The 26,758-nt window shown below is 43.9% G+C and overlaps 2 protein-coding genes across 5 annotated transcripts in view; one reads left to right on the forward strand and one right to left on the reverse strand.

The window, feature by feature from the left end:
* The first annotated feature begins 3 nt into the window (after positions 1 to 3).
* UBR7 (ubiquitin protein ligase E3 component n-recognin 7) lies at positions 4 to 11,575 on the forward strand. 2 transcript variants are annotated; one of them, XM_087747565.1, is made up of 11 exons: positions 4 to 322; positions 452 to 585; positions 1,354 to 1,414; positions 2,989 to 3,084; positions 4,199 to 4,252; positions 5,443 to 5,548; positions 6,774 to 6,958; positions 7,529 to 7,660; positions 8,064 to 8,226; positions 9,136 to 9,197; positions 10,027 to 11,575. In XM_087747565.1, exons 1-11 carry the CDS (start codon positions 149 to 151, stop codon positions 10,117 to 10,119), a joined length of 1,260 nt encoding a protein of 419 aa, XP_087603691.1. In that variant the 5' UTR covers positions 4 to 148; the 3' UTR covers positions 10,120 to 11,575. The 2 variants fall into 2 exon arrangements, with proteins under 2 accessions (XP_087603691.1, XP_087603690.1); XM_087747564.1 differs by lacking the exon at positions 4,199 to 4,252 and having other exon boundaries at positions 8 to 322.
* A 117-nt stretch (positions 11,576 to 11,692) lies between these two features.
* BTBD7 (BTB domain containing 7) overlaps positions 11,693 to 26,758 on the reverse strand; it is a 59,592-nt gene continuing 44,526 nt past the window's right edge. For all 3 annotated transcript variants that reach the window (XM_087747563.1, XM_087747560.1, XM_087747561.1), the window contains 4 exons: positions 25,375 to 25,564; positions 21,022 to 21,200; positions 19,893 to 20,321; positions 11,693 to 18,157 (listed from right to left, as the gene is read on the reverse strand). In XM_087747563.1, coding sequence (XP_087603689.1) covers positions 17,342 to 18,157; positions 19,893 to 20,321; positions 21,022 to 21,200; positions 25,375 to 25,564 — 1,614 coding nt within the window. In that variant the 3' untranslated portion in view covers positions 11,693 to 17,341. The remainder of the gene's footprint in view (positions 18,158 to 19,892; positions 20,322 to 21,021; positions 21,201 to 25,374; positions 25,565 to 26,758) is intronic.

The raw sequence follows: 26,758 nt of genomic DNA on the forward strand, positions 1-26,758 counted from the left end.
CCCGGCGCGCGGGCTCCCCCGCCGCTCCCCTCTGCGACGCGCGGCCCCGGTCACGTGGGGCGCGCGGTTCCGCTTCCGCTGTGGCGCCCCCTGGCGCCTCGGCCGCGTGTTTCCCGCCGCGGCTCGCCCTCGGCCTCGCGTCCCGGCGATGGAGGCGGCGGCGGCGGCGGCGGAGGGCGCCGAGCCGGGGAGCGGCTGCGGGGGCGGCGCGGAGGAGCCCGTGGTCTCCTTGGCGGAGGTGCTGGCGGAGAACGAGGAGCTCGAGAAGGAGGCGCGGGCCGTGCTGGGGGGCAGCGACCACGAGCGCTGCAGCTACTCGCAGGTGGGGGCGGGGCCGGGCGCCGCGGGGGGCGGGGCGGGGCGGGGGGATGGGGGCGGGGCCGGGGGCGGGGCCGCCCGGGGCCGGGACCCCCCGGCGGCCCGTTTAGCCTGCGCCGCTGTCGCCCCGCAGGGCGCGGTGAAGAGGCAGGCGCTGTACGCCTGCAGCACCTGCACGCCGCCCGGGGGGGAGCCGGCGGGGATCTGCCTGGCCTGCAGCTACGAGTGCCACGGCACCCACCGCCTCTTCGAGCTCTACACCAAGAGGTACGGCGGGGGGCGGGGCGGGGCGGCGGCGCGCGCCCCTCCCGGCGGCGGGAAGCGCGCGTGCGCTGGTGGCGGGCGGGGGCGGCCGGAGCCCCCTCAGCCGGCGGGGGGAGCGAGGCGGTGTGCGCGGAGCGGCGCCTCCCGCCGCCTCCTCCCGCACCTCGGCGCTGGGACACGGCGGGGCTGCGGTGCGGGGTGCGTGGCCGCGGCGATTCCCCCAGAGCCGCCTCCGCCGCACGATGCGTTTCAGCGAGGGAGGACAGCGTTCCGGTGTGTAGCTCGTACCACTCCCAGCAAAACTGCCCAGGCGGCTGAGGTCAGGTCGCTGAGGTGCCCGCGTTCCCCCTTGGCTTGGCATACCGGCCCTGCGTGAGTGAGGGCTTAGGTGTCCGAGCGGGCGGCGAGAGCCGAACCGCCTTGGTGGATCCAGCCTTTGGAAACAAACCAGTTCACGCTCCTCTTCCACCAACACGCGTGCTCGCCTTTCTGAGCGCGGTGGTTGCAGCGCCCAGGGTAAGCCGTGCCATTGCGGTCTCCCAGCCAAGCGCTGTTGCAAATGATGGTGGTGTTAGCCAAGATCTGCCGAGAGCACCGTGTGAGAGGGTAAGGCTGCAGGGCCCTTTGGCCGGTTCCGGCTGATGCGGTTGTTTGAGTAGCTGCAAGAATATTTTTATGGCTCCTAATAAGCTGCTGGGAATTGTTACGAACACAAAACCTAGTGTGTTTTCAGTTAATAAAAAACCTGAAATGCTACGTTTTTCTTCGCAGGAACTTCCGCTGTGACTGTGGAAATAGCAAGTTCAAAAATCTGCAGTGCAAGTTACTCCCAGTAAGTTCAGACATAGGTTTCATCCATACAGAATCGAAATAACAGTCTTGGGAAGTTGGTGCCTTGCCTCAGCCAGTGCTGACTCATGCAATGCCTCTGCTTTTCCCAGCAAGTTAAACAAGGTGGGAGCATTACAGCAGGAGATAAAACTGTTGAGAGACCAAAGGGAAATGTTGCGAGGAGGGAGAACGTTTGATCCTGCGTGGATGCAGTTCTGCATCCGTGGTCAGTGTAATGCCAGAAACATGTCGTGGTGCCTGCACTAATACATCTCATTAGCTTTAAGCTGGCTTCCGGAGAACCTTTCGGGGTGCCCTTTTGCAGTTGCATTAAGGAAATTTAAGGTTGTGCTGCTGTCAGAGGGACAGTTCCCTCTCCTCCTTCATGGTGGCATTACTGCCCTACCTAATCTTTTTTGATAGGTTGTCAACAGAGCCTAGTGATGGGATAGTTTTTTACTGTATTAAGCCCCCTGTGCTTTCATACTTGGTGGGCATTTTGGACTCGTCAAGTAGTTGGTAATCGTCTGGGAAGTGGCAACAGGAAGCTGCTTGGCTTGCCTGCAGTGCTGCTCCCAGGGTAACAACAGTCCAAATGTAGAAACAGCAGGTGGTGTTCTGTATGCTCATTTTGTTCTGGCAGAACTGGGATGGATCCAGAGCTAGTCAGCCTAGGGCTACAGTCCAGTGATCCCTGCAGAGACACCTGTCACAATTTTACGATGTTACTGTTTCTCATTTGAGTCAATGAAATGGATCACATGGTTGTTCCTCTTCCTTCAGTTCAGTGCAAAATCAGATGTGCAGGTTAAGCATCTGTCCGTTAACCTGGCTGACTTCATGGATGCCAGGTGCTCGCATCGTCCATTCTTCCTTTGTCAGAATAGCGGTAGAAAGCGTTTTTTAGTAACATCATAAATGGTCACAGCTGTTTCTGCAGGGGCCGATGGTGGCCTTAGGCTGCAACTACGTACAGTTCTGAAGCCCTCTGGCTGCAGCTGTATTAGCTGTTTTCTTTTGTTTTTTTTTTTTAAATGGGATTACCTGTAATTGAATTTCATTCAGCATGTTTTGTAATTTAGATAATCCTCTCCTGTAGAGTGAGGCTGATACGACACGAATTTAGTGGAAGCTCAGTGGTAAGATTAAACAAAGTTGGGTGTGGATCACAGTCTGGACGTTTAAAAAGAATGGAGGGGAAGGTGCACCATAAATCTACAGACATTGCTATAATGGCAGCAGGCAGGCGTGGTTGGTGATCAAAACTCTTACATCATTTTAGATTAGCGGTAGTTTAACAAACACCAGAGTTGCCATTTTCTACAAAGGTGGAAAGACTGTTTTTCCTCTTTCCTTTTGAACTGCGGTATTCCTCACGTGCCCTATCTGCTGCTCACTGTATAGCGTAGGTGTCTGGATAATATCTTTCTTTTTGGATCTTCAAGCTGATGAGTATAATGATTGCTTTTAGGAATTAAAGTGGAACAGGAATTGAGTTTTTCTAGATTATACATCTTTTCTGTCTGTCTTTTTTCACTGCATTGTCCATTGAGACGTTTTTTCCTTTCCTCCTAGGAAAAGTGCAAGGTGAATTCAGGAAATAAGTATAATGACAATTTCTACGGATTATACTGTACTTGTAAAAGGCCTTATCCTGATCCTGAAGATGAGGTAAGAAATACAAAAACCAGTTGTAATCATATATAGATGGTATTTATGAAAAATATTGTGCAAAGGGTGGTCGCTGAGCTGCTTTGCAGGGAAGATCCACTTTAAGAGGTCTTATGTTCCATATTGCTTTTGGTTGTCATGTGCTGTATAAAGTAATTACTTCATCGGGTTTTTTTTAAATGGTAGAACATGCCTTAAAGACAGATGAGGAGGCAATGTCCAAACCATCATGTGGACAAAACGCTGCTGCAGTTCTCTCTGCTTTCCTCTCTCTAAAGTTACAGAGTTCCCGCAGGGTTTCTCATCATCTTGAGAAATGTGGCAAGTGCAGAATGAACACATTGCACATGTTAGGAGAGACCAGAATCTGCTTCCTCGTGCCTGCAACAGTGCTCTGACAAGGCTTTAGGGACGGGGAGAGCCTGCCCTGTAGCACTGGCTTTAGCTTTCCTTTACGGTAGTCAGAACACTTTGTCTGAAGTATTAAAATATACCACTTGGTTTGCACACACATGCTTTTGTTTGCAGTCATAGAAGTTAGGTGTTTTAAAGAATAAGGAAGGCACAAGTCTTTCAAATACAAAAAAGTATTTTATAAACTCACCTCTCTGAAGTTCAGAGATAGCTAAACATTTCTAAAGGAATCATTAATAATTGTTTCCTAACAAAGCAGTTTGTACTGCGCTGCATTGTGGACAGTTAAGTTATGATTCTGGCTTTCCTATATAAACCTGATGACATCATGAATATCAATATCTTTCTTTTGCTAAGCTGCCTGTTCATGTATTTCTGTTCACAGGAAGAAAGATACCAATAGTGTATTAGCTTTTATCAGCTCTTTTGTGTGAGAATGTCTTGCTCTACTGGGAAAAGTAGTTTTGTCATAATGGGAATTTCCACAGTCTTGAGAATAGGACAAATTACATACGCTGTTGAACTTCAGGGAATCAAACTGACTACTGAAGCAGTAACTAATTATTAATGGCAGCTCCCTGTGGGTGGGTGAAGAGGAAAATGCAATTCACTTGAGCAGGCTTTGCATAATACTGCAGTTGGAGGCTCATGAAAGATTCTGGAGGTGCTATTAGTGCTAATAATATGACCATTCATCTAGATTCCAGATGAGATGATCCAATGCATAGTTTGTGAAGACTGGTTCCATGGAAGGGTAAGGGAAACTTTAAGTAGCAGAATTGCCATTTGCATCGAAATAACATAGTGTTGGTTACGTTTGTATGGTTGTTCTTACTTGGGAAGGTTTGCTTTGGTTCTCAAAAGATTATTCCATGAGTTCTAAGGTATTTCTTTTCATCCTATGCAAAGGAATATTGAAAGTTTAATCTTGCGCTGCTGTCCACTCCAGTCCAAAAAACCTAGGAAGAGTTCTACCTCATTGAAGGTTACCGCTGCAGAATAAAACAGTAACTTTATAACTGCCTCTTTAGTTGGAACATTCTAATCAGTACAATGAGTGAGAGTACTGAGACACATCGTTATCAACTACCTGAAGAGTTCTTCATTCAAAAGAGTGCTCTTTAAACTGTAATTCCTTTAAGTAGCAAGAAAGAAGCTGGGCTGTTGGCTCCTGATTACAAACTTTGGGGAAATCTTTTAAAAGCAGCTCAGCACTTCAGTGAGTGCCCTACTTAACGTGTAAGCATTAAAGATTCAGCCTCTTGTGCCTTGAAGGGCACGAGTGAAATTCCATGTTTGAAGTTGCAGGATCAAAGAATTAAAAAAAAGATGATTGGCTTGAATTATGGGTTTTATAGATAAACTACAGGATTCTTTTGTATAAATGTATGCATGAAGAGTGTTGTGCAGCATACTGTGAGCTCGGCCAAAATGCTTTTCAAAAGAAAGCCGCAAAGTGCTTTTAACAGCCTAAATAGTTCTCACCAGTTTATGAAGAGCTTTGGGACCTAATTGTTCTCAAGTTCAGTATGTGATCAATATGAAGACTTAGAATTCCTTACACGTAAGGAAGCAATCATAAAAAGTTACTTAAGAGTTTAAATGTGCAGGGTGCAAGAGGTATCTTCACCTGTCCTGTGTTTAGGACACTTTAGAAGAATATCGTTTAGAAATGAGATAAAGATAGGACTGAGATTTCTGGCTACATAGAAGGCATAAAACGCTGTAGACAAAGAGAGCATTATTTCAGTTTTTCCCTGGAATTTTTATCAGCTCTTTCCAGTCTTTAAATTATACGGATAATCATTGTAGAAAGTTAGGAGGAGTGTATGCTTGTGCTGAAAATGTGATGACAGTTGATGTTTTACTTCCTCTAAACCTAGAGTTGAGTCTGTTAATTTGCAGCAGATGCTTCACTGCTGTGTGCTTGTTTCTTTTTGATAGCATCTCGGTGCAATCCCCCCTGAAAGCGGAGACTTCCATGAAATGGTATGCCAAGCCTGCATGAATCACTGCCATTTCCTGTGGGCCTATGCGTCGCAATTAGCAGGTAAAGAAAGTGGAGATATCTGAGCCAATATTTCGTTAGCGTGTATTTCTCATACTTGGTTGATTAATGACATAATACTGTTTAAGTGGTTGGAGAAATTATATTCGTTATATTGGACAATCGCCTTCAGCAGTGGAAGGTGTGGGGCTGCAGTACCTGTTCTGTAATAAAAAATTGCAGTTCTTGTTCCTAAATCTTAATTCTGTGGTGCTCACTCTTTTGTTTATTTTATCAAAGATGTGCTAGCACATAGATGGATGAAGATTTAATACTTGTCTCAAGGAACTTAATTTCTAAACTGGATCAAAGAACTGAAGAGCCATCCTCAGGGAAGTGATAAGGCCAACAGCTGAGTCTGAGAGGCTCTGAGCAGCAAAGAGTGAATAATAGAGTGACCTGAAATGAATGTGTAAAACCTTAATCCGAGTAGAGCTGGGGCTGGGCTCAGGACTCATGTTCCCTGTGGTCACACCAGGCCTCTGTCTGCTGTGTGGTCTCTGCGGGATAAGGGTAGATGATTCGATTTCTGTAGAAAGAGCTGGTTTCACGTAGTCTCCTAAATGTTGCTCGTATCAACTGGTGATCGATCTCTTATGTGCCAGAAATTTCAATGGTAGTTTTAAGGATTCCAAGCTGGCCTACCTGGAGTTCTCCTTCCTTCTAATGTAAATACACTACAGAATGGGGTTTTTTTGTTTGTTTTTGGTTTTCCTCCTTCTGACCAGCTATGTCACAGGGCACATATTTGAATTGACATCAAAAGAAAAACTTGTTTTAAATAAGGAAGTGGTTAGCGTACTTAATGTCACAGAGTTTTTGGCACGTGTGTGTGTCTGGAGAGGATGAAGGACTCCGACACAAAGTCAGCAAGAAAGGACACAACAGCTACTGAACCTGCCATGCTATCAAGGGGTGTCAAGAAGGACAAGCATCTTGGTACAGAACTATCTGAAATTGTGATATCCTTCTCCCTCTCCTATGGCTTAGATTTTGGAAAGCAGAGTATTTTAGAATAGGAGTATGAGAGGTGACTATGGTGAAAAAGGGAGCAGTTTCTTTGTATACCTAGGTCTCTGTGTCTTTGGAGAGCTGTAGAATATATCCAGGACCCTGCAGTGTACGAGGTGATCTAGGTGCTCTTTGACGCTGCACAGAGAGAACCTCTGTGGTAGCCTGTACGTTGTCTGGCATGGTATTTTCACTTACGTGGGTATGTATCTTCCAGTTCCTCCTTTGACCAAAGTGAACTCCCTCGAAGACGAAGGGATTGTCCTGAAGGTTGAGGAAAGTGAAGAGCAGAAAAAAGAAATAAAAAAAGAAAGTGGAACGGAACACCAAGAAACAAAGGAGGAAAAGCAAACGGAACAGTTTAATGAACCATCCACTAGCTCTGGGTCTGCCTGTCCAGAGGTAAAACAGACCTTCTTTTCGGTCCTGTACGTCTTCGTACTGATGCTAGGTGAGGTAAAGCCCACCTCTTTCTGTATAGGTTCAGTGAAGAGGTAAATGCTTTCAGTCTGTTTCTGTGTTCCTCTTCAGTCACTGACACTTCAAACCTGTGGTCTCTGTGGAGCACAGCGTAGGCAGTGGAACACGCTTGTAGAAGTGGGTGACCAGGGTGTAAGGTCTGTTTGCAGATAGGTTAGATCCATCCCTTCGTGTCAGCCACCCGGCCTCTACACTGAGGTAACTTCTGAGTTTGTTCTATTACAGGTGTATTATGCACTTGCATGATAGTCCAGCTCTGATTTCGTAAACATTCATGGCTATCGCAGTAAATTTCTCCAGAAATTTCCAGTGGAAACTGCTAAAACCACATCAGAATCCTCGTGTGGATGACGTGGTAATATAGGTTGTTTATAAAAATAAGTGTGTCTGAGACAAAATTAAAATCTTGCCTAAGGAAAATGTCATGCCGGAAAGAATGGAGCGTAGTTGAAGGGACATTACAGAGCACTGAACACTCTCATTTTAATTCAGGTAGTTACTAAGAGTGAGGAGCCAGGCTGCAAGCTGAAAGAACTCCAAAGCAAGCCATTTTTAAAAAAAGGTACTGCCACCTTTTGGCCATCGAACTGGAGAAGCAAATTATGCACCTGTGAAGACTGTTTGGTAGGTATTCTCTCTTCATTACCATCATTGATGTGGGGGAGGCAGGGAGGAGCTCCCAGAGAATCTCTGAAGGGAAGCTTGTAGATAAAATCTGTGTAAATGTTCTTACCCTGCATATAAACACCTAAAAACCCCCCTCCACCCCACATAAAGAAACACACTGAATCCTTTGGAATTAATACAGCTCGAAGGAGCTTCTCAACGTTTGTATTTTCTTTGCTGCTTAAATCCAGTATTGCTTTGGAAATCGTTATGGGGAGATTTCTGAAATGCTGGATACAAAGTTTACGTTATTATTTTTATTGTTATTATCTGTGATACTGAACACAAAAAGGATTGGGCGAGAGCATCTCCATCTGAGAAGTTTCGTAATGTAAAAAGTAACTTTTACCTTATTCTCCAGAAAATGTATTCAGAGCTTGAAGTCCAGTTCCTGACAGATGAATGTGACACTGTCTTGGCTTACGAAAATAAAGGTACCAGCGACCAAGAAACAGAGAGGAGAGATCCTTTAATGGACACCCTTAACAGCATGAACAGAGTCCAGCAAGTAGAACTCATCTGTGGTAAATACAACTTCATTTTTAGAATCTGCTGTAACACAAAGTGAACAGTTTCCCATACGAGATTAGTATCAGGTCTTGCAGCGTGGTGTTGAACTGTTTTTGAAGTAGCACGTAGAAGACTGTATGACAGACTGCACGCCTCAATCAGGATTACTCTGGAGAAGTTTGTCCTCTCTGGCCTGTTGTTACAACTTTAACTTGCATCAAGGAACTAGATGATGTGGGAACTTTTCCCCTATTTAATATCTTAGATACAGTATTGATGGGAATTTCTCGTAACGTGAATATTTAAACATTAATTTACACTGCTGCTGTCTGGCTTATTTGCCTTACCCCACTCCGTTGTTTGGCAATCTATCTCCTGTTGCCTGGGGGAGCACCCACCAGTGTGAAGCTGGGGCGCAGGGTGCTCCCTGGCAGCTCTGCCGCGGAGTGTATTGACAAGGCAGCGTTGAGGTGTTCTGTAACGGGAGCCGTGTTTCCCTCTTGTGAGTGAGGGGCTTGCACTCTGGCGAGGACACTTGCCCACTCCCGAGTTACAGGCCAGGGCTTCCCGCCGCTACCCACGCGTGCTTTTGCAGCGGGAAGGTGGGAGCAGGGGCAGTCTTCATTGATTGTGCTAAGTCGCTCACTGAACTTCTCTACATTTCTCTGGAGATCAGCCTGAACAGATACTCAGACTGCACAGGCTAGTCTGATGAATTATTAGGCTTCTTGTGTTTACCTGGACTTGCCTTTCTTTCTCTTGTTATTATTTATAATCCAGTTCAAACCTAGATTTGTCTCAAGTAAATCTAACGAATGACGAGGAAGTAGAACAAGTCGTCTTCTTGAGCCAGTGTTAAACTAAAGCTGGGTATCTTCTTGGTTTTTTTGTTTCCTTTCCCTTGCCTTCGCTTCTCCATCCAGAATACAACGATTTAAAGACAGAACTGACTGACTATCTCAGGAGATTTGCAGATGAGGGAACGGTAAGGTGCAACTCGCAGATTTGTTTGCCAGAAAATGTGTTTTAAAGTACTGTTGGGTGGTGGCTGCTGAATACTGTGATGCTATGTTAAAATATTCTTTTCCTGTCTCTCGGAGTTGCTGGTACTGCAGTAGAAATTAGAAATCCCTGATTTCATTGGAATTTAAAAGTTGTATTTCCTTAATGACATTGTTGAGAGATAACGGGGACCTCAGAGACCTCTGTCTATAAAGTACTGAGAGCAGCTCTTGCATTTAAATTAAACTTCTGTTGCTCTAGGAAAAGTATGAGGGGAAAAAAAGCTCTTAACCTTTATGGTTTTTCTTAGATTGAATTTAAACCCTTAGAAGAACAAGGACTAAATATTGGCAAAAACAGTCTTGTCAATTGATTTCTGGAGGAATTTGCATGCTACTATTAATCAGCACATGCGTTTTTTTGGCTTATTTGCTAAATTGCCATTTTTAGTTCCATTGTAATGAGTGCGAGTTGAGCTAGTGAAAAATCTTGCTTTGTGTTAATTTTTCTGATGATAAAAGCAAGTGGTCAAATTCATTAAAAATTCCATCAGGCGCTTTGCTCCCTGTGCTTGTTCTGCCTTTGGGGATCTTCTTTCCCTGTTTGTATTCTCTTATAATAGAATTTGGGCATTAATCGTCTCCTTTGGGTACAACGGGCAGGCTGTTTTGCTGGCTGTACCAGAGCAATTTCCAGATGCTTGCTTTTATACGCTTTGTGTATTGCATGTGGGATGCGTGCAAGAAAAGAAAAAAAGGATCATTTAATTGAATTCTTGTACCGCAACTTGGGTTTCGTGTTGCTTCCCCCAGGTGGTTAAAAGAGAAGACATTCAGCACTTCTTTGAAGAATTTCAGTCACGGAAAAGACGACGGACTAACAGGATGCAGTACTACTGTAGTTAGACTGAGGGTCTGGGTCTGAAAGGACAACTGGGAAAACAATACTCACTGGCAAACAGAAGAGGCATCTTCAGTATTTGGCTTCTCCTCAAAATCCAACTGTCCAAGAAACGTCTTCATTTTCTCTCATACTTGCTTTATTTCTAGCGACTAAAACGTGTTCTTAACAGGTACATGGCATTTGTAGGGATTTCGGTGCTGAGCGACGTTGCATTCCTGTGAAAGCTGGCCTTGCCTCCAGGGCAAGGACAGCTCGTCGCGAGAGCGGAGCCGCTGCCTGTTCGCGTTAGCCTTTCACCTCCTTCACTTCCAGTGCCTGTCGCTGCACGCTGTACCGAAACCGGGCGGGGGCTGCCCGCCCTTCCTCTGCACAGTGCGGGCAGGATGCGCCCGGGGGGCTTCGCGAGGCCGGGGCGCCTTGCTTTCCTGCTTCAAATGGCTCTGCACCGCCTCCTCGGGGCGTAGCGATGCTAGCGAAGGCCCCCTGCGCAAAGGAGGCGCCCGCTGGAGGCACGGCTCCTGAAGGGGTACAGCAGGCACGTGTACGATCCCAGCCGCCGGCTGACATTGCATCCTACCGTTTGGGTACTTCGGGGGAACGGAACGGCACGGTACTCCTGCGTGCTCGCTCTCAACTGTGGAAGCGCGCCCTAGGCAGGTGAAAAATGAGAAATCAGAGGTTAGGCTTGATGCAACAGAATGGTCTGGTTTTATAAATTCCAAAACTTCGTTTCTAATATTGTACAGTGAGGTTTTACATGCAAAAATTTGTCACGTGAACTCTACCCATTCACTAGAATATAAACAGTGTCTAGGAGGAGGTACTGAGTTACAAATTAAGCAGCAGGGGAGTTGTTCTAGGACTTCTAATGCGCTTTGATTTTAAAAATCTAGCCTACTGCAAATTATTCTACTTCATCAACGATCCTGAAAGCGCTGCGGCATCCTGGCATTTTGCTACAGTATAAAACACGTGATCTTTTTATAATCACTTTGATAATCATGGAACAGGAGAAGTCTCACCGAGTTTTAAGAATCTACACTTAACTACAGTTAAATATTGACTTTTTGTAAGTTTGGAGCCTCATGTAGTTTTTAGTTTTCTTTACCCACAAACCCCAAAACATACTTTAAGAAAAGTTCTAATTTTTAACTCCTGCTCTGTGTAGCTGGAGGATTTCTTTACCATGAGCTACTATTCTGCTTCCATGTTAATGACTTTTGAGAAGAAGATCAGATCTTATCTATCATTCTCCCTATTAATTGTTTCTGGCCGTTTATTTACAAGAGCTAGTTCTAGCGTAGAGGCTCAGTTCATGGGGTTTTTTCATGCGAAATGACTAGTTGCTTTTAAATTTAACCCTGGGTATTGTATGTGCTTTTTTTGTAGCAACTGTTACGGGAGCTGTAACTGCATATCTAACTAAAATATCTAAAAATTAAAGACCTGTTCACTCTGTACTGTCTTGGTTTTTGGGAACGCTGCTGCAGCAGTTTGTCATCATCCACGATCCAGACGGCCACGGGGCAGCGCAGTGATGACCCGTTGGCCGCGTGGCGACGGCACATCGCAGGGGCTGGGCCGAGCCAAGCCCCATGTTCCTACGCCTTTGCTTGCGCCCTGACCCGCGCCACCGCCGGCAGGGCGGAACAAGGGCTGCCGGCCCGCTGCCAGTACAGTTTTGAGCGAGGCAAAAAGCAGAATGGGCCGACGTTCCGTCCGCAGCGGAGCTCGTGGCACGTAGTTCCCTGAAGGGGTGGAGGAGAAGGTGCCCAGAGGCCAGCGCCGTCCTGGGGTCCCAGCTCCGAGTTCCAATCACCCCAAACAAACCCTGGCTTTTCCAAGTCGTGCGGTTCTCCCCCAGTACGTAAAGAAGCAGCGAGAGCTGCCAGGGCGCAGGTAAACACCATAGCGGGGCCCAGCCCTGCGCCGCGCTCCAGCAGCGACAGCAACACTGCGCAGAGGGAGGAGTTCCACTGCAGGAAGTTTTTTGAACCACAATTTCCACAAAAAGGAGTTATTGCAGCTACAATCTGACACCACACACTCTCTGTGCTTGGCATCAGCCTGTGCTACCGCCGCGCAGCAGGGCTCACCTGAGGCCGCCAGCAGGTACCTGGGCCCGGCCCCGGACAATCGCCCTTTCCAGCTTGCTTCATGCACCGTGCTTTCTTCCCGAAGGCTCCCCCCAGCCCCAGGGAAGAGGCATCCCCTCTTCACAAAGCTGGCAGACTTGGAAGAACTCCATTGCAAAACAACCAGCAAGCCTGCAACAATAAATGTTAAACTTGCCTAGTTTGGGAAGTTGCTCCTAAAACTCATTGACCTGGATGCAGGAATGAAGGCGTCAATAATTAACGAACACGCGAGGCCACGCAGCACACTCTCTCCCCATCCCAGCCCCGCTTTACATCGGGACGTAACCCACAGGACTTTGCTGTCGTACACCAGAGCGAGACCAGACAAGATTTTCTGCTGCTGGATGACACTTCTAAACTTGAGTCCTCGCTTTGAAGCGGTGAAGCGCTTGTTTCTGCACAAGAGATTTAATGAATATTCAGCTGATGGAGAACTGCAACTCCAGAGGAGAATGCTGGGTGCTTAACGAGCCTCTTTGTCCCGCTGCTCTGCGGAGAAAATGAGCACTTTGAGACCAAGGGCTAAGCCCCACTGCCTTGACTACGAGTAATCCTACGGCCTTTAGCCGTGAATAGTCGCGCTCAATTAAGCTCCAGCCAGAAGGACTCGCTGAACTATTCCACTGAAGTGCTCTTCTTTTTTAATAAGCTGCTTCAACAGTGCCACCAATTTCAAATTCCTCCTTCTACACTGGTTTGTACCATATCGTTCATGTTCAAAGCATTATTGTGCACTTTTTTCCCCCCCAAGGAACAACAAACCTTGCCAGTTTTCAGAGCCTTCACTGTCGGGGGGCAGCTGAAGGTGCGCACGAGCCGCCTCCTCTCGCCCCGGAGGTTCGGAACAAGGACGGCACCGTCCCTTTGGCTGGCTGCCGGCAGCGGTTACACGGAAGAAGTCGCACAAGCACGTTCTATACAAGCCGTTTATTTGAAATGCCAACTATACGTAGGATAAAGTCAGTGTTACATGCTTCTCAGCAACAGTAGAAAAATAGAACCAGTGAAAACCTTTTTACAACTGTAATGGTACTCAAAAGAGAAATGTATTGTTTTACAATGCATCACACAAGACTAGAATTCAAGTTTGGAGGTACCTAAATAAAAATACTATTTTTTTTAAAAAACACTATGTACAGTTGAAGCGTAAACAAGTTTTACAAAGTACTGGTTATGCAGGTTGTAGAAAAAACACTTGCATAGGACATGAAGTCAGTTTAAGAAAGTTTTCTGAGCCTTTAGCATTGAAGGCACTTGACTTTATACCAGTAACGACACCAGGACAAGAACCAAAACCGTAACGTTGCCGAAGGCAGGGCTGCCTCTGGCAGTACAGATAATTACAGAAACCCCAAATACGGTTTTACAATTTTCTCTCTCAGCTGCTCCCTGCGTCTGGCAGAGCTCAGCACCACCGCTACCACAGAAGCATATAATTATTAGAAGAAAGAACAGTGTCTCAAACAGCACAACTATTCTTTCAAAAAAAAAAAAAAAACCAACAAAAACCCAACCCACCAAAAACCCAAAAACCACCCCAAAAACCCAAACCCAAAAAAGCCCCCACCAAACCCAAACCAAAGAAACCCGTAAGACAAACATTTGGGACATCCCAGGACCGAAAAACAAGGCTTACAAGTACGGGTGGCCACAGCCTTAACTTTCAGAAATTAAACTCCTCAAGAACAGGAAAAATACAACAAGAAACTGCCAATCAACACAGCAGTTATTAACACGCAACTACAGTAACGCTGTGGAACAACAAAACATTTCCAAGGAAGAATCTGTGCCAGGAGTTAAGTTATTCATCCATATATTAAGGAAAAGAGAAAGGGGTGAGGGAAAAGGGAATAAGAAGTTTTTGCATGTTGCTCACTAAATGAAAGTCTGAGCTTTCTCTTTACTTGAACAAGGAGCACGAGTCTTCCTCATCCAAGAAAACTTAATGTTCATACCTCTATCCAAGCAAAATACAGTCAGCAATCTGCTATCTCCATCAAATTTACAGGAGGAAAAGATGTTAATTTCCAGCCTAATGAGAAAGTGCTTAATGTAAACAAGGAGCTTCTGCACCAAAGGTTCAGTAGACAGAGACCAAGAAGTAGCAGGTAGCACAGGTACGCGCGCTCTGCGAGCGAGGTGCAGCACGAACACCAGCTTCTGAACACTGCTTCCGTGAAGAAGAACGACAGCGGCCTCTCTCCCCTCCCTCTGCGCGTCCAACTAGGTCGGAAATCCTACGCTGAGTACAAAGACACAGTTCCGGTCATTTGACAAATCCTTCTTTTCCACTTCGAACCTGCTGCCGTTAGCTGCTATCTTCTTCCCAACTCAAAATGTACAAGTGAAAACGCAGATTGTCTACATGGTCTGATTGTCTGTGTGGCCTCGGAAGGACTTGTCTTTTATTGTGCACCTACTTTTAAACACTTTATTCTCTTTTTAATACTGCTCAGCTTCTGAGACTTCAGAAGCAATTTTGTACTCTCAAACGCAGACATGTCCCCCCCAGAGGCATTTCTCACCAGCTCATTCCAAAGCCAAAGCATTTCATGATTTCCCTCAAGCCATAACCTCAAAACTTCTCAGTCTTTATCAGCCACGTCCCCACAAATTTCAAGCTTAAAAGTTGCATCTGTAGATTTCAGCCCCATGTCTGTCCAGGCACACAATGCCACAAACTATGGCAACTAAAATAGTCTTCTCAAAGTACATCTATCGATTTTAGGTAAAAATAAATTATTCAGAATAGTCAGTCTTCTGAGTCTTAATGACTTTTTAGTCATTAAGCTACCAACATACATATGATGCAAGTGCAGGGAGTTTCAGGGGTTGTGTGTGTGATGAAAGTTAATGCTTCCAGTGCTGGTGAGCGTGAGAGCCAAGTGCCTGGTTAGAGCTACGCCGTCAGACAGCCCCGTGCTCAAATCTTCAGAAGAAACCCGCTGAACCTCAGTCCCCAACCTGCAGCAGCACCGTCCCCCCACTGACACCTTCTTGCATTTAACAATGTTCTGCGCTACAGTCCCGTGGAAATACTACACATTGGTGATGAGGCCAGGACCACCAAGTATCTTGACTATGATCAAAGAAAAACGGATTAAAAAGGCTGACGGGGCGGGGGGAGACCCCTTATCTCCCCTCACCCACAAGACATCACCTGCGCAGTTTAGCCGAGCTTCTCCTCCAGTCCTACACCATGCACCTCGAAAGGAGCGTCTGCAGAGCTTTCACAGAAGCAGGAGGCCTATAGATGTGTACGCAGGAGACATTAGGATTTATTGGTTCAAACACTCATGTCTTCATTTATCTAGAAGCTATTTGGTAGTTTGGAAATGCAGTATTCAATATATTTCAATAACATTGTGCTGCTGTTACTAGGCCTTGCGTACCTTAACAAAACAGGTTAGGTAAGAATCTGCCATCAAGTAAAACTAAAAGGAAAGGTGCAGCAAGATTTCTGTTTCAATAGTATTAAGCATTTTGAACTGCAGGAAACAACTCGACCTAACCTTAAAAGTACTCCTTAGGTCACACTTGGGATGAAAGTTCTCTACTACAGGGAAATTCTTCATTATAGAAACTGCATTTAAAAAAATCCAAACAGGCCTTTACCAATAATCGCTCCGCTGCAGTGGCATCAGATCCCTACCCCGAATGCAACGAATCTGCGGTAAAAACTGCACGGTAAGTATTAAGGATGCACTTACTAACGATAACTGTTACACCCGGTGCACTGCTTAACCCCAGCCCGGTGGCGGGAAGCCAGCCCAGACCGCTATCATTCCCTCTTCGTATCACATTAAGAGATGAATCTCATTTCTGTGCTTTAAAAAAGCAAAGCTGGGAAATGGAAGTGTAATTTAAGAGTGCTAAAGCTGCGCACATTTCATGATGCTAGAGCAGTTACTCTTCACTTTGATTTTGTTCACAGAACAGCTGCAATTATGAAGTCAGCAACACTTCAGATCCATAAGGAACACTGAACGACGTCACTAAGAGTGAAGCCCTTTTTTAATCACAGGCCGGAGAAAGCAAGGCAATGAGCAGTCACCTCAGCACCTCTGTTGGAGAGGGAACCCTCCAGCGGAGAGTTACCATTCAGGCAACAGTGAAGATACTATGCCTTGTCTTCCTGACGCTTCAGGATTTAGCACGAATCCTCAACTCTGGTCTTCACTTACCCCCACATATGGGCAGCTGGAAGAACAAGTTATTACTATCATTTTTACAGTATTTCTCAATGTATTTCTGCATGGGCAAATAAACAATTTTAGTCTGTCTAGTAAGCGCTTCTGGGTGATCATGGAGCTCTCCATGGCCACAACTGAACCAGAAAGCAAACAGAATCAGACCGTCAGATCCCAGTGAATTTCACTGGAATTTGGACTCCTAAATATCCCCCTGGACTCTTAAAAACCCAAATATAATTCTTGAAGTGGGCTTGCTATACAAGGAGAAGACCAGCTGCCAGAACTTTTCAAACAAAACATTAAACTGGATTCTTGCTGTAGTTGTAAAAATCAGGAAGATTTCAGATCTAAACAAACAAACAAAAAATCTAACTAAAAATGTAGTATTTTGATGTGCTGTTCTTTGGAATTCCTACAATTAAAAAATAAACGCATTGTTACTATCTCATAAGAAAATACATTTCATAATGTGCAACTCAATGCACACAGGGAATTGGCAGGTGAAAGGGAAAATGCAAAAGTAGGAAAATACAGTCCTTTAAATGTGACAATAAAGTTCAACATATTAGTACAAAACTAATACACTAAAATAGATGTACAGGTGCAAAAGGCTACCAGGTTGTAGAAAAAAGGTACCAGCTTTTTTTTTTTTTTTTAAAAGGCTGAAATAAATTTTCTCAAAAAAAATTTCCCACAAAATAAAACCAGAAGCAGCATTAAAAATAAACTGATAACATGCTGTCTCTAACAAAGCAATGTATGTACAAAAGAAGTGAGCGAAGCTGAATTTATCCGCTGGCATGAATGAATTTGTCTGACAGAAGTCAGGCCAAAAGTTGCACAGAATGGGATGTTTACAACTCTTAGGCACAGAGAAATAGTGGAGGTTGCTTTCATAGGGCAGATTTTTTATACAGGAAGTCTGGTTTGTTTGGAGACCTCCTTCCTCTGCTTACTGCATCTTCCCTTTCCAAATCTGCATTTCTCTGTGCTCCATGTTCCAATGGCTCATCATCTGCCAGTCTCCTACTGGGTCTCTCTTCTTGCATTTCAGAGGTGTACGCGGAGAGCGAAGGTCTGTTGGAGGTTAGCCCATAGGTTAAATCGGTTTCCATTTTTGTTCTTCCCCTGATGTGAACTGGGCCATTACCAGCGTTTTCCTGGGTAGCCAGTGCCAAGTCCAGTCGCTGGGGCGGTTGTTCTAAGACATCGAGGTGTATTGGCTCATTCTTTTGTCTGTGTTGATGCCCATCTTGGGAGAGCAGGTATTCCCTCCTAGAATCCTCTTGCTTTTTAGGAGATATCTGGGAAGGTAGGTAGGCTGACTTTAAGCCACTTGGTGATGCCTTATTGTGGCTATACAAATCTGGGCCAAAATACATGCCTTGTGAAGGCGAAGGACTGTGCCTGCTGGGTGCTGGAGTGGAGGGTCTGCATGCAGCATTGGAGAAGTCATAGAAGTCAGGATATTCCTGCTGATTTTCTCGAGCATCTATTTTTTGCTCTATTGCATGTTTCTTTCGAGAAGCGGGCAGGTGTCTGTTCTGAATACATGAAATGTGCTGGGGTGGACCGGGCCCGACCTCTGCAACCGTCTGGCTTAATTCTGTGTCGACAGTGAGCTCTGGTAATCTTCTGTCTTTCAAAGACATTGCTGACACACCCATTGCGATATCGGGCATCAGTTCATTTAGCAAGGGCTGAGTACACTAGAAGAGAAAAGAAATTGGTCCATGGAAACAAAGCAAAAGCTAAACACAAACTGTATTTAGGACAGTTTCTGTAATTCGAAATGGCGTTTTCCTAATCTACCTTTGCTTAGACCAACCCTCAGCCTGCAAGTTTCCTACACTGTTTAAAGAACACATGTATCCTCCAACCTTCACCTTCCTGCTAGTTTAAGACAACTTTCCTTCATGAACCTGTTGTGCCACAGTAACAGTTCCTTCTTAAACGCATCTTGTCTTGAGTAGGCAGTAAATGACAATGTACGGTTAAACTTCTCAAAAGGTAAGCCTGCTTTAAGCCACTTGCAATTATCAAACTAAACAAGGCATCCCGTGCAGAACTTAACAAACGGTTTGGTACAGCACACAGTTCCAGTGCAGCGAAGCCACGAAACGTGTATTTTGTCACTACAGATGCAACCCCTCCGGTTGCATTTCGTATTTTAAAGTAAGTTAATTGCATACACATATACGCGTATGCACAACAGCCACAGGGCTTGAGGGGGAGCAGTCACAGTGCTGACGAGATCCACAAAGTACGTGGAAGTAGTTGCAGGGCACTCTCCTCACCTACACCTACAAGCAATCCTGCAATGAGACAAGTATATTACAGTCTCTCAGATAGAAGAGTTAAAATTTCTTACTTGTACTTACCACTTCTCATGAAAGCTATTTTAGTAATCATTGATTACTAGTAACTCACAAATTGCAGAAATAATACAGAACAAAAGTATCATCCATATTAAGTCTATGCTTCTCCTTGCGTTTTTATATAAACATTCGAGTAGAGACATTGCTAATGTGAAAAAGCTGTGAAAAAGATCACTATATGGTTTCCTTAGTGAAGTCAGTATTGATCAAGAAAGAGAGACTTATGCTACAAAACCCACCCTTGAACAAACAATGGAAAACCATTCTAATTTGAAATTAAATATTTTAGGTTAAAATATAGAAAGGAGTGCAATACACTTAGGACAATTGCTAAAGGAAAAAAGTCAATTTTTCCATTCAGGACTCCAGAACAAATCTGCATCTGAAGAGCAGGTTTTCAGTATGACAACTGTGCACTGAAACAGTTTTTTCACTGTGGAAATAAATTACCAAATTCTTTATTTAGCATTGCATGTACTTCAAAGCTATGTCTTTGTCCAGTATGTTATAGTTTGTTGTTTTCATTGCATCGGATTGTAATTCAGCAACTGTAACGATTGTCTTTAAATGCTGCGACGAACCCCTTTGTATTTGCAATTACCAATTTCCGCTTGCCTATTAGTTTTAAAATCTTTTTCACAGCCTTCACATTCTCCGCAGGTTCCCTTTATACACATCTGTTTACTTCAGGACTACTTACCTGTGAATAGCCAAAATGTCATCACTATTTCTACCCTCGAATTAGAGCATGCAGTCTACTACTGAAGTTGACTTATGCTTTGTTTTAACGTAGAGCAAACTATATTATCTTAGAAGATTTACGAGTCCCATTTGCCCCTCCAAAATGCTCTTGGCCCTGGAACATTCATTCTCCCAGGGATTAGGGCATGCCTTTGGGATGCAAGAATGCTAACAGCCAGTTTGGTAGAAAATTCTTCTCCTAACCAATGAAGATGCTCTTTTATTTAACAAAGCCAAGTTACTTCACCGTAAGAATTCTCTCCAGCTCCTCTCTATAAGCTACTTTGAGTGGTGAGAGATAGGGAGGAGAAATCCTAGTACTTACCACTTGCTTCTCAGCTGCCATCACGGCTGCTGCTGCAGCCACCGTTTGTCTCCCCAGACCTGTAGTGTTAGTGCAATCAGGAGGTGCTGCTTTAACACTGGGCAAGTAGACAGGCGGTGCAGCTTTGGGAGCGGTTCGGGAGTGGAATAGCGAGTGATTACATGGGTAAGAAAAGGAACGGGAGGGATGTTGACTTGGCACCCTTTGCGTCCAGCCCACTTTGAACTGGTTATGAATGGGAGTTGCTGGTGGGTGGTATGGAGGTGGAGGAGGAGGCAATGGTGGATGGAAGGCCACAAAAGAGTCCAGTTCTGTAAACATGGTTTCTGCAGTGGGAGTACTGTTAACGCGACATCGTCCAGACTGTCTCATTGTCAGGAGCGGGCTTTCATCCCCAAATCGCTCATCAGGAAAGAATTTGTGAGGATTCTGCAAAGGAAAAAAAAAAACTAGCATGTAACAAAACAAAGTAGGAAGTCATCTAGAAAAACGTCTCCTAAACTAACACTCATTGGAACTAGAAATCTGCTAGTACTGTAACAGGACAGTTGTGTCACCTAAAACCTCACCAACACTTGTAGGTGATTACAGCTACCACGGAATAAAGATTTTTTTAAAAACAAGACAAGAAGCATCAGATTCACTGTGTAAGTTGACCAACAAATGCATTTGCTTTAACAGCAGCATATGAACAGAAGCGGGATTTCCAGCTTCCCAGTCCTGATACGTACTATTGCAGATCTACCGTATCAGTCAGGACTCTAATTCAAGAATAAATCATAATCTAGATTTCTAATTGTGGTTTGACTACTCTCATCAACTGCCTCTTTGGCAAATTTTTTTGTCCCCAAAATCTGTGGCAGTAAGAACACCCTGAATGGCAACAACTCTTGACAAAAACATTTATACATTGCACTTGCACATTTATAAAATCACGTAGATCAAATGCAACAGTCTCACTGTAATTTGCACTTGGACAGTTCTACAGTTAAGCAGGCATTTCAAAGCATTTTTGCACCTGCACATGCACACACAAAGCAGGTCTCTTATTGCAGATGACGCATTCAAGTCAATTCATAAACAGAAGAGAATCAAAGCATTTGTGGTCTTACACAGCAATTTTTCATACCTGCAGAAGTTCAGCAGCAGCATCAGAAAGTCCGAACTCCCGCAGCACGCGAATCTGAATCTCGTAACTGACTGTGGCGCCTTCTCCGCAATTGAGAGCGTACGCTCTTTGCACCTGCTCAGTATGACGCAGCTCCTGCAGCCGTCTGATCATCTCTTTCACAATGAGGAGACTGGGAACTGGAGGGATAATAGAGAACAGAATGGGGATGATAGAGATTACTTTTTGAACTGCGAGACAATAAGTTTGATTGCAATGGTTAGATTTAATTCTGAAGGAAGAATCTAACATTAGGCTGACTTGGCTTTTTTTTTTTTTTTAAGAAGCATTCTGCCAAGAACAGTTCAACTTACACATGTTCCTCGAAGCATCATTACGGCACACGGGATAACACACATATCATACAAATGGTAAAGACATACATCGTTTTTCCAGCTTCTGCTAGAGTGAGCCACAAATACAGCCTTCTTTGTAAACTCCTTATGATGCAGGAATGTTACGATTTGAGGTGGGGGCAGGATATCCTAAATAACAATTGAACGTTCCCTCATGAATTCTACAGGCCAAGAATTCATTGGTTTTTGGCATATACTTCATACTTCTAGTGGAATTCTATAATCACAAGACCATAATACCAGCATGTAACTACAGAAAGAGCATTCTAAAAAAATTACACAAACTGTAAGCCAACATAAACCTGTTAAAGTTATGTTGTTTTATGCAGCCATATGGAAATAATTTTTTAAAAAAAACCTTTCCAAAAGGAAATAATGTATAATTTGGGGTATTTATCCTGTTGCAAAAAACTTTCTCATGCCACTTCTTGCTGCTGTTTGATGATGAATGATATTTCTCTGTGGTCTTTCTGTCCTCAGGAAAATGTGCATATCATAAGAGAAGACAAATCCAGATCTCTGAATACGTAAGTCCTGGCATCTGATCCTTTACCAGCTTTACAAGCGTTATATATTACCATGACCAGATGTCCATAATGAAAGCTCATAAAAATTAAGTGGATCAGACAGCAAGAACGGCGTGAAAAGACATTTGCATTACAGAGAAGGAGAAAACCCAACACCATGCAACTACAACTGGTCCCAATTTCACAAAGTTTACATTGGTACACTAAGGATAAGCCTAAGTAGTGCAAAATATTTTTTCTCCCCAACTTGAGTTCCTGTATTGGGGGCGGGGGGAGATCAATTCTATCCAGTCTTCAAGGGTGGCGAAGAAGTCTTCCATATTACCCTCCACACACTTATCATAGAATCATTAAGGTTGGAAAAGACCCTTAAGATCACTGAGTCCAACCGTTAACCTATCACTGCCAAGTCCACCGCTAAACCACGTTCTCAAGCACCACGTCTACCCATCTTTTAAATACCTCCAGGGATGGGGACTCACTTCAGTTGTTCTGAAAAATCCTGGTTTAGCAGCCAGATGTTTAGCTACAACAAGCATTTTGCTAACACTGAAAAAAGAGGATTTTAGAGACATTTGAAGCAGTTCTCCAAACTAGTAAGCATAAAAATCATCTAAGTTTTTAATGAAAAAGTGCTATCTTCTCAAACCCAGGTTCGTTTCTGGTTTTTACTATTATTCATGTGCAATGCTTGGAAGAGAGATTACATATATAAAAAAATACAATTCTCTCAAGTCAGTTGGCAGGATTTCTAATTCAAACTGGAAAATACCTAAGGAAACCTAATTACCTGCAGAACCTAGCCTCAAAGTAGAACAGTCTTCAGCAGAGGTTGAACTCATTTTACAGTAGTGTAAGAGCAAGAAGAGCACCAAGATACGCTGCCAATAGCTTTTATACAAATATAGTACACAGGCAGCGGGTACAAGGAAGATGCACGCGACAGATGGAGAATACCTGAGCTGTAAAGAACCCCCTGTTCGAAGAGCCCCGCCTAAGGGGCACGGAGGCGATGTTGCCTAGCTTTCCCTCTGGCAGTTCCTGTGCTCCATCTGTGCTTTGGGATGGATTCCTGTACAAGTTATAGGTTTGGTATATGCCTGAAATCTCCTCAAATTAATTGGGTTCCCTCGACCCTTCCTAGCACAAGGTATTAGCAAAATAATCAATTCTTTTGCATAATTACAGACCTAAGCAAAGCAGGCAGTTACCAGGACACAATGCCTGTGCTTCAATTACTGGCCAGGCTCACAGCTTATATCCATGCTCAAATCAAAGGGCTGGCAGTTAATTCCTATATATGAAATTGTACAGAATCAAGCTGTAGTGGAGTCTCAAATTGGTCAAGATGTCTCATGTTTGCCAACAGAGCCAGATTTTTTCGGAACATGAGAACTTTAGCAAAACATTGGAGACCTTTGAGAATCTGTTTTCTTTCTCAGTTTCTTTGGAAACTAAGATCTAGCAAAGTGTTATCAAAGTCGCATCTTATGATGAAATACATTACATTCAATTCATGGTGAGTGTATTTATGCTTTACTGTAGAGGGGGAAAAACATCTGAGTACTGTAATGCATTGCTGAGATGCCACAGCTGTAAGTTTCTAAATAAACAATTAGTACTTTTATCAAATTACAGAAATTTTCAGAAGCTCCCTTTAGGCTTTATCAAGTCTCTTCCTGAATCACAAGAAACAAATAGATGAAAACCATTCCACAAACCTTACTAGGAAAAAAAAACCAAAACCACCTTACTGCAGTGTTTAACCAAACTGTGTTTCAAATCTTCCTAACACCTCAACTTAAATTCTCTTGCAGCAATTTAAACCTATTATTTTTGCCCTGGCTCTAGGATCTGTAAGAACAGTTTATCTATTTCCTTTCAACACAGTTGACTTAAGGGAGACATAATTGATATACAAAGACCTTCTAAAATGGGGAATGGTGGAGGGAGGCAGATGACTCTTTTCTTGGTGGTACGTAATCTTTATTACCTTCCTACAGACTCCCAAACCAATCCATATCTACAGAAATGGGATACTTTGATCTAAAAATGGATGCCAAAAGTTTATGTAAGTTTAAGAAAAGACTGCATAAGGTCATGGACTAAAAATGCATTTAAAATTACTAACTACACAGAAACACCATCCACTGTAGGACATCTCTGAGCTGCAAATGGTTGAAGAGCACACAGAATTTTACAGGGAATTACTTTATGCGCTTTTTCTGCTACACTTTCCTTATGCACTCACTTCTGGTGACTGCTGGAATAAAGACACTAGACTAGTCAGACAAATCCTTGACCTGACCCAGTATGGCCATTTGAAGGGCTAAACAAAATGCTCCATCCGAGACCAAATTACTTCACATGTCTTGCGGCGCATTGGCTTTTGTATTTAGGTCGGACTCTTCATGGAGTTGTATAATGTTGACTTTCAGGCTTTTCTCCACAGAGCTTCCCTCAGCCATCCTGTATGCACACAGCTGGCTACACCTACATAAGCACGTTTCCCACTTCCTTTACTGAATTTAAATTTAATCTTGGTCATTTAGCTACCTAATCCTGCCCTCCAAAACATCCACTGATCCTCCCAACTTGTCATCAGCTGCAAGTTTTGCCAGTGTATTCTCTATGCACGTTGACCAGGGGCCAGGGAAAGGTGGAAAGAGCTAAATGCTTTGGCAATCCCACTAGATACATTCTTCCAGTTTGACACCAAAAGATCAAATGCATAAATGACAAAATATATTACAGTAGTTTTATGACTATTTCCCTGGCTTGCCTATGGGGAACGTCACACCAAGTATCCTGAAGTCAAGAGAGGCTGTATCTACTTCTACCTATAAAAACTTACTCTTCCACACAAGGAATGAAGTTGGTTTGACTTCAAAGCTACAGTGGATTTGGTAAACTGAAAAATAAAAAAAGTGTGTTTTGACTGCCTACTTCCAATATTTTTCTGGCAAACTCAGTTAAGCTGACTGCCCTACAAGTTATGCTCCCCTGCCTTTTGTTTTTAAAATAAATCAGTATTTTGCCATTTTCCAGCCTTCTGGATCAACCAGTCATCTAAGATGGGCAAGCAGAAAACTGAGAACCACTGATAAGAGAGCCAGGCTCCAGCAAGTGTTCTACAGTAAGTTTAACTAGTTCAAGGTTTTTCAAATTGCTCAGCTGAAACACATTAAAATACTACCCCCTCCAGTAGCTTACTTTCTAACTACTTATTATGCCATCCAAAAACAGTTGATGTCTTCAGAGTAGACCAAAGCAAAAGGGACTACCATTGAGTAGAAAGAAGCCCAAACGGTGCAGTACTGCTCTGCGAGGAAATCATAATATTCCATAATTCACATTCCCTCTCCCCTGCCCCAAGCCCCCACCCACTCACACGAGATCAGTCGGCGTTGCAAGTGATCTAGCAGCCTTACCTGGGATCTCATTGGCTATAACTGAAGGAGGACTGGACTGGTTAGTGCTAACTTGCTGGTGGGTAATCATATGACAGCACTGCGGCACCGCGTTGTTTACCATGTAAAGGGTGTCAGGTACATTGGACATTCGGACCATCCGCAAACGAACGAGATCGGTTTGTTCCACCATCATCTCATCCAGTACTGACTGCAACGACAGCCATTAGAGCCCTCATGAAGGCACTGCACACACATACCCACCGGGAGCTGCTTCAATCGCAGTCCCGAGGCCACAAGTCTAGCAATGTCTAAACCGTAACTTTTCCAGGTCCCAAACAGTATTTGGCTTTTCCACAGCATTTTCTATCCCATTTTCCAGTCATGATCAGAGTTGAGTTTCAGACCCAAGAGCAGGCAGGTGAATAAAGTTTGGGAAGGTTGCTTTATTTTGTAGCTGTCAGATTGGAAGTAACCTTCTTGAGGCCAGACCCTCTGGCCTCTGTCTCAGACAATTACTGCCTATAGGTCTCAACTCTCTGTGCCATTAAGTAGAAGGCACTAGTCTGAAAATGAAACGTGTTTCCCTCAGATGTCTTAAAGAATAGAAAGGGATTTATGCATACCCTTTTAAGATTCTCATTTAATGTTAAATGGATTTATTAAAAAAAAAAGGAGGATAACAGGGGAGTAAAAAAAAAAAATCAGAAATCACTCCTCTGCAATTTTTGCATTTCACAATAATTAAACTATAAATAGTAGTTACCAGATATTAAGTATGAGAGCCCTTCCTCTAAGGTTAAACAGCTAATGATACTTTTAAAAATATTAACAGCATAATATGAAACTAATAGAAACAAATACGATTCCTGATGGGTGGGGGGGATTTAGAATGCACTTTTTACTTTAAGGTTACTACTAAAGCACTCCCATACTACAGACCTGAAAACTAAGAGTCAAAGCTTTTATCACATATTCCTTAACACATTTTTGTTAGTTTTAACAATCCAAGATACAAAAATAAAATTTTAACTGGCTAGTCTTCCTTTGCTGCTCTAGTGCCACCTGGTGCTCTCTAACCTTTGTACCCAAAATGCAAAGTAGCTTTATTTCTCCCCTCAAAGAGGATGTCAACAACTCAAACCCTTAGAAAATATTTTCTTTCTTAGGCACAGGGCAAAAGCTCTGAATTCATCAGAGTAGTGGTCAGAGCTTGTAGGCGATGTGTATGCGCACAGCTTCGCCTATTCCTCTTGTTCTGCAGTCACCTGCGCTCCTGGGTCTCATGAGCTCTTGACCTAAGTCAGAGCTGCCTTAAGTGGTGGCATTAGTTAGTCACCTACAAGGGTCCCATTCTGTCAAACAGAGTATGGCATGTTTCTGCCCCAGACAGAGCCATCTCCAC

The sequence above is a fragment of the Nipponia nippon genome, unplaced genomic scaffold, assembly GCF_047370975.1.
Source record: "Nipponia nippon isolate SJK-2023a ecotype South Korea unplaced genomic scaffold, ASM4737097v1 scaffold_11, whole genome shotgun sequence".
Lineage (NCBI taxonomy): Eukaryota > Metazoa > Chordata > Aves > Pelecaniformes > Threskiornithidae > Nipponia > Nipponia nippon.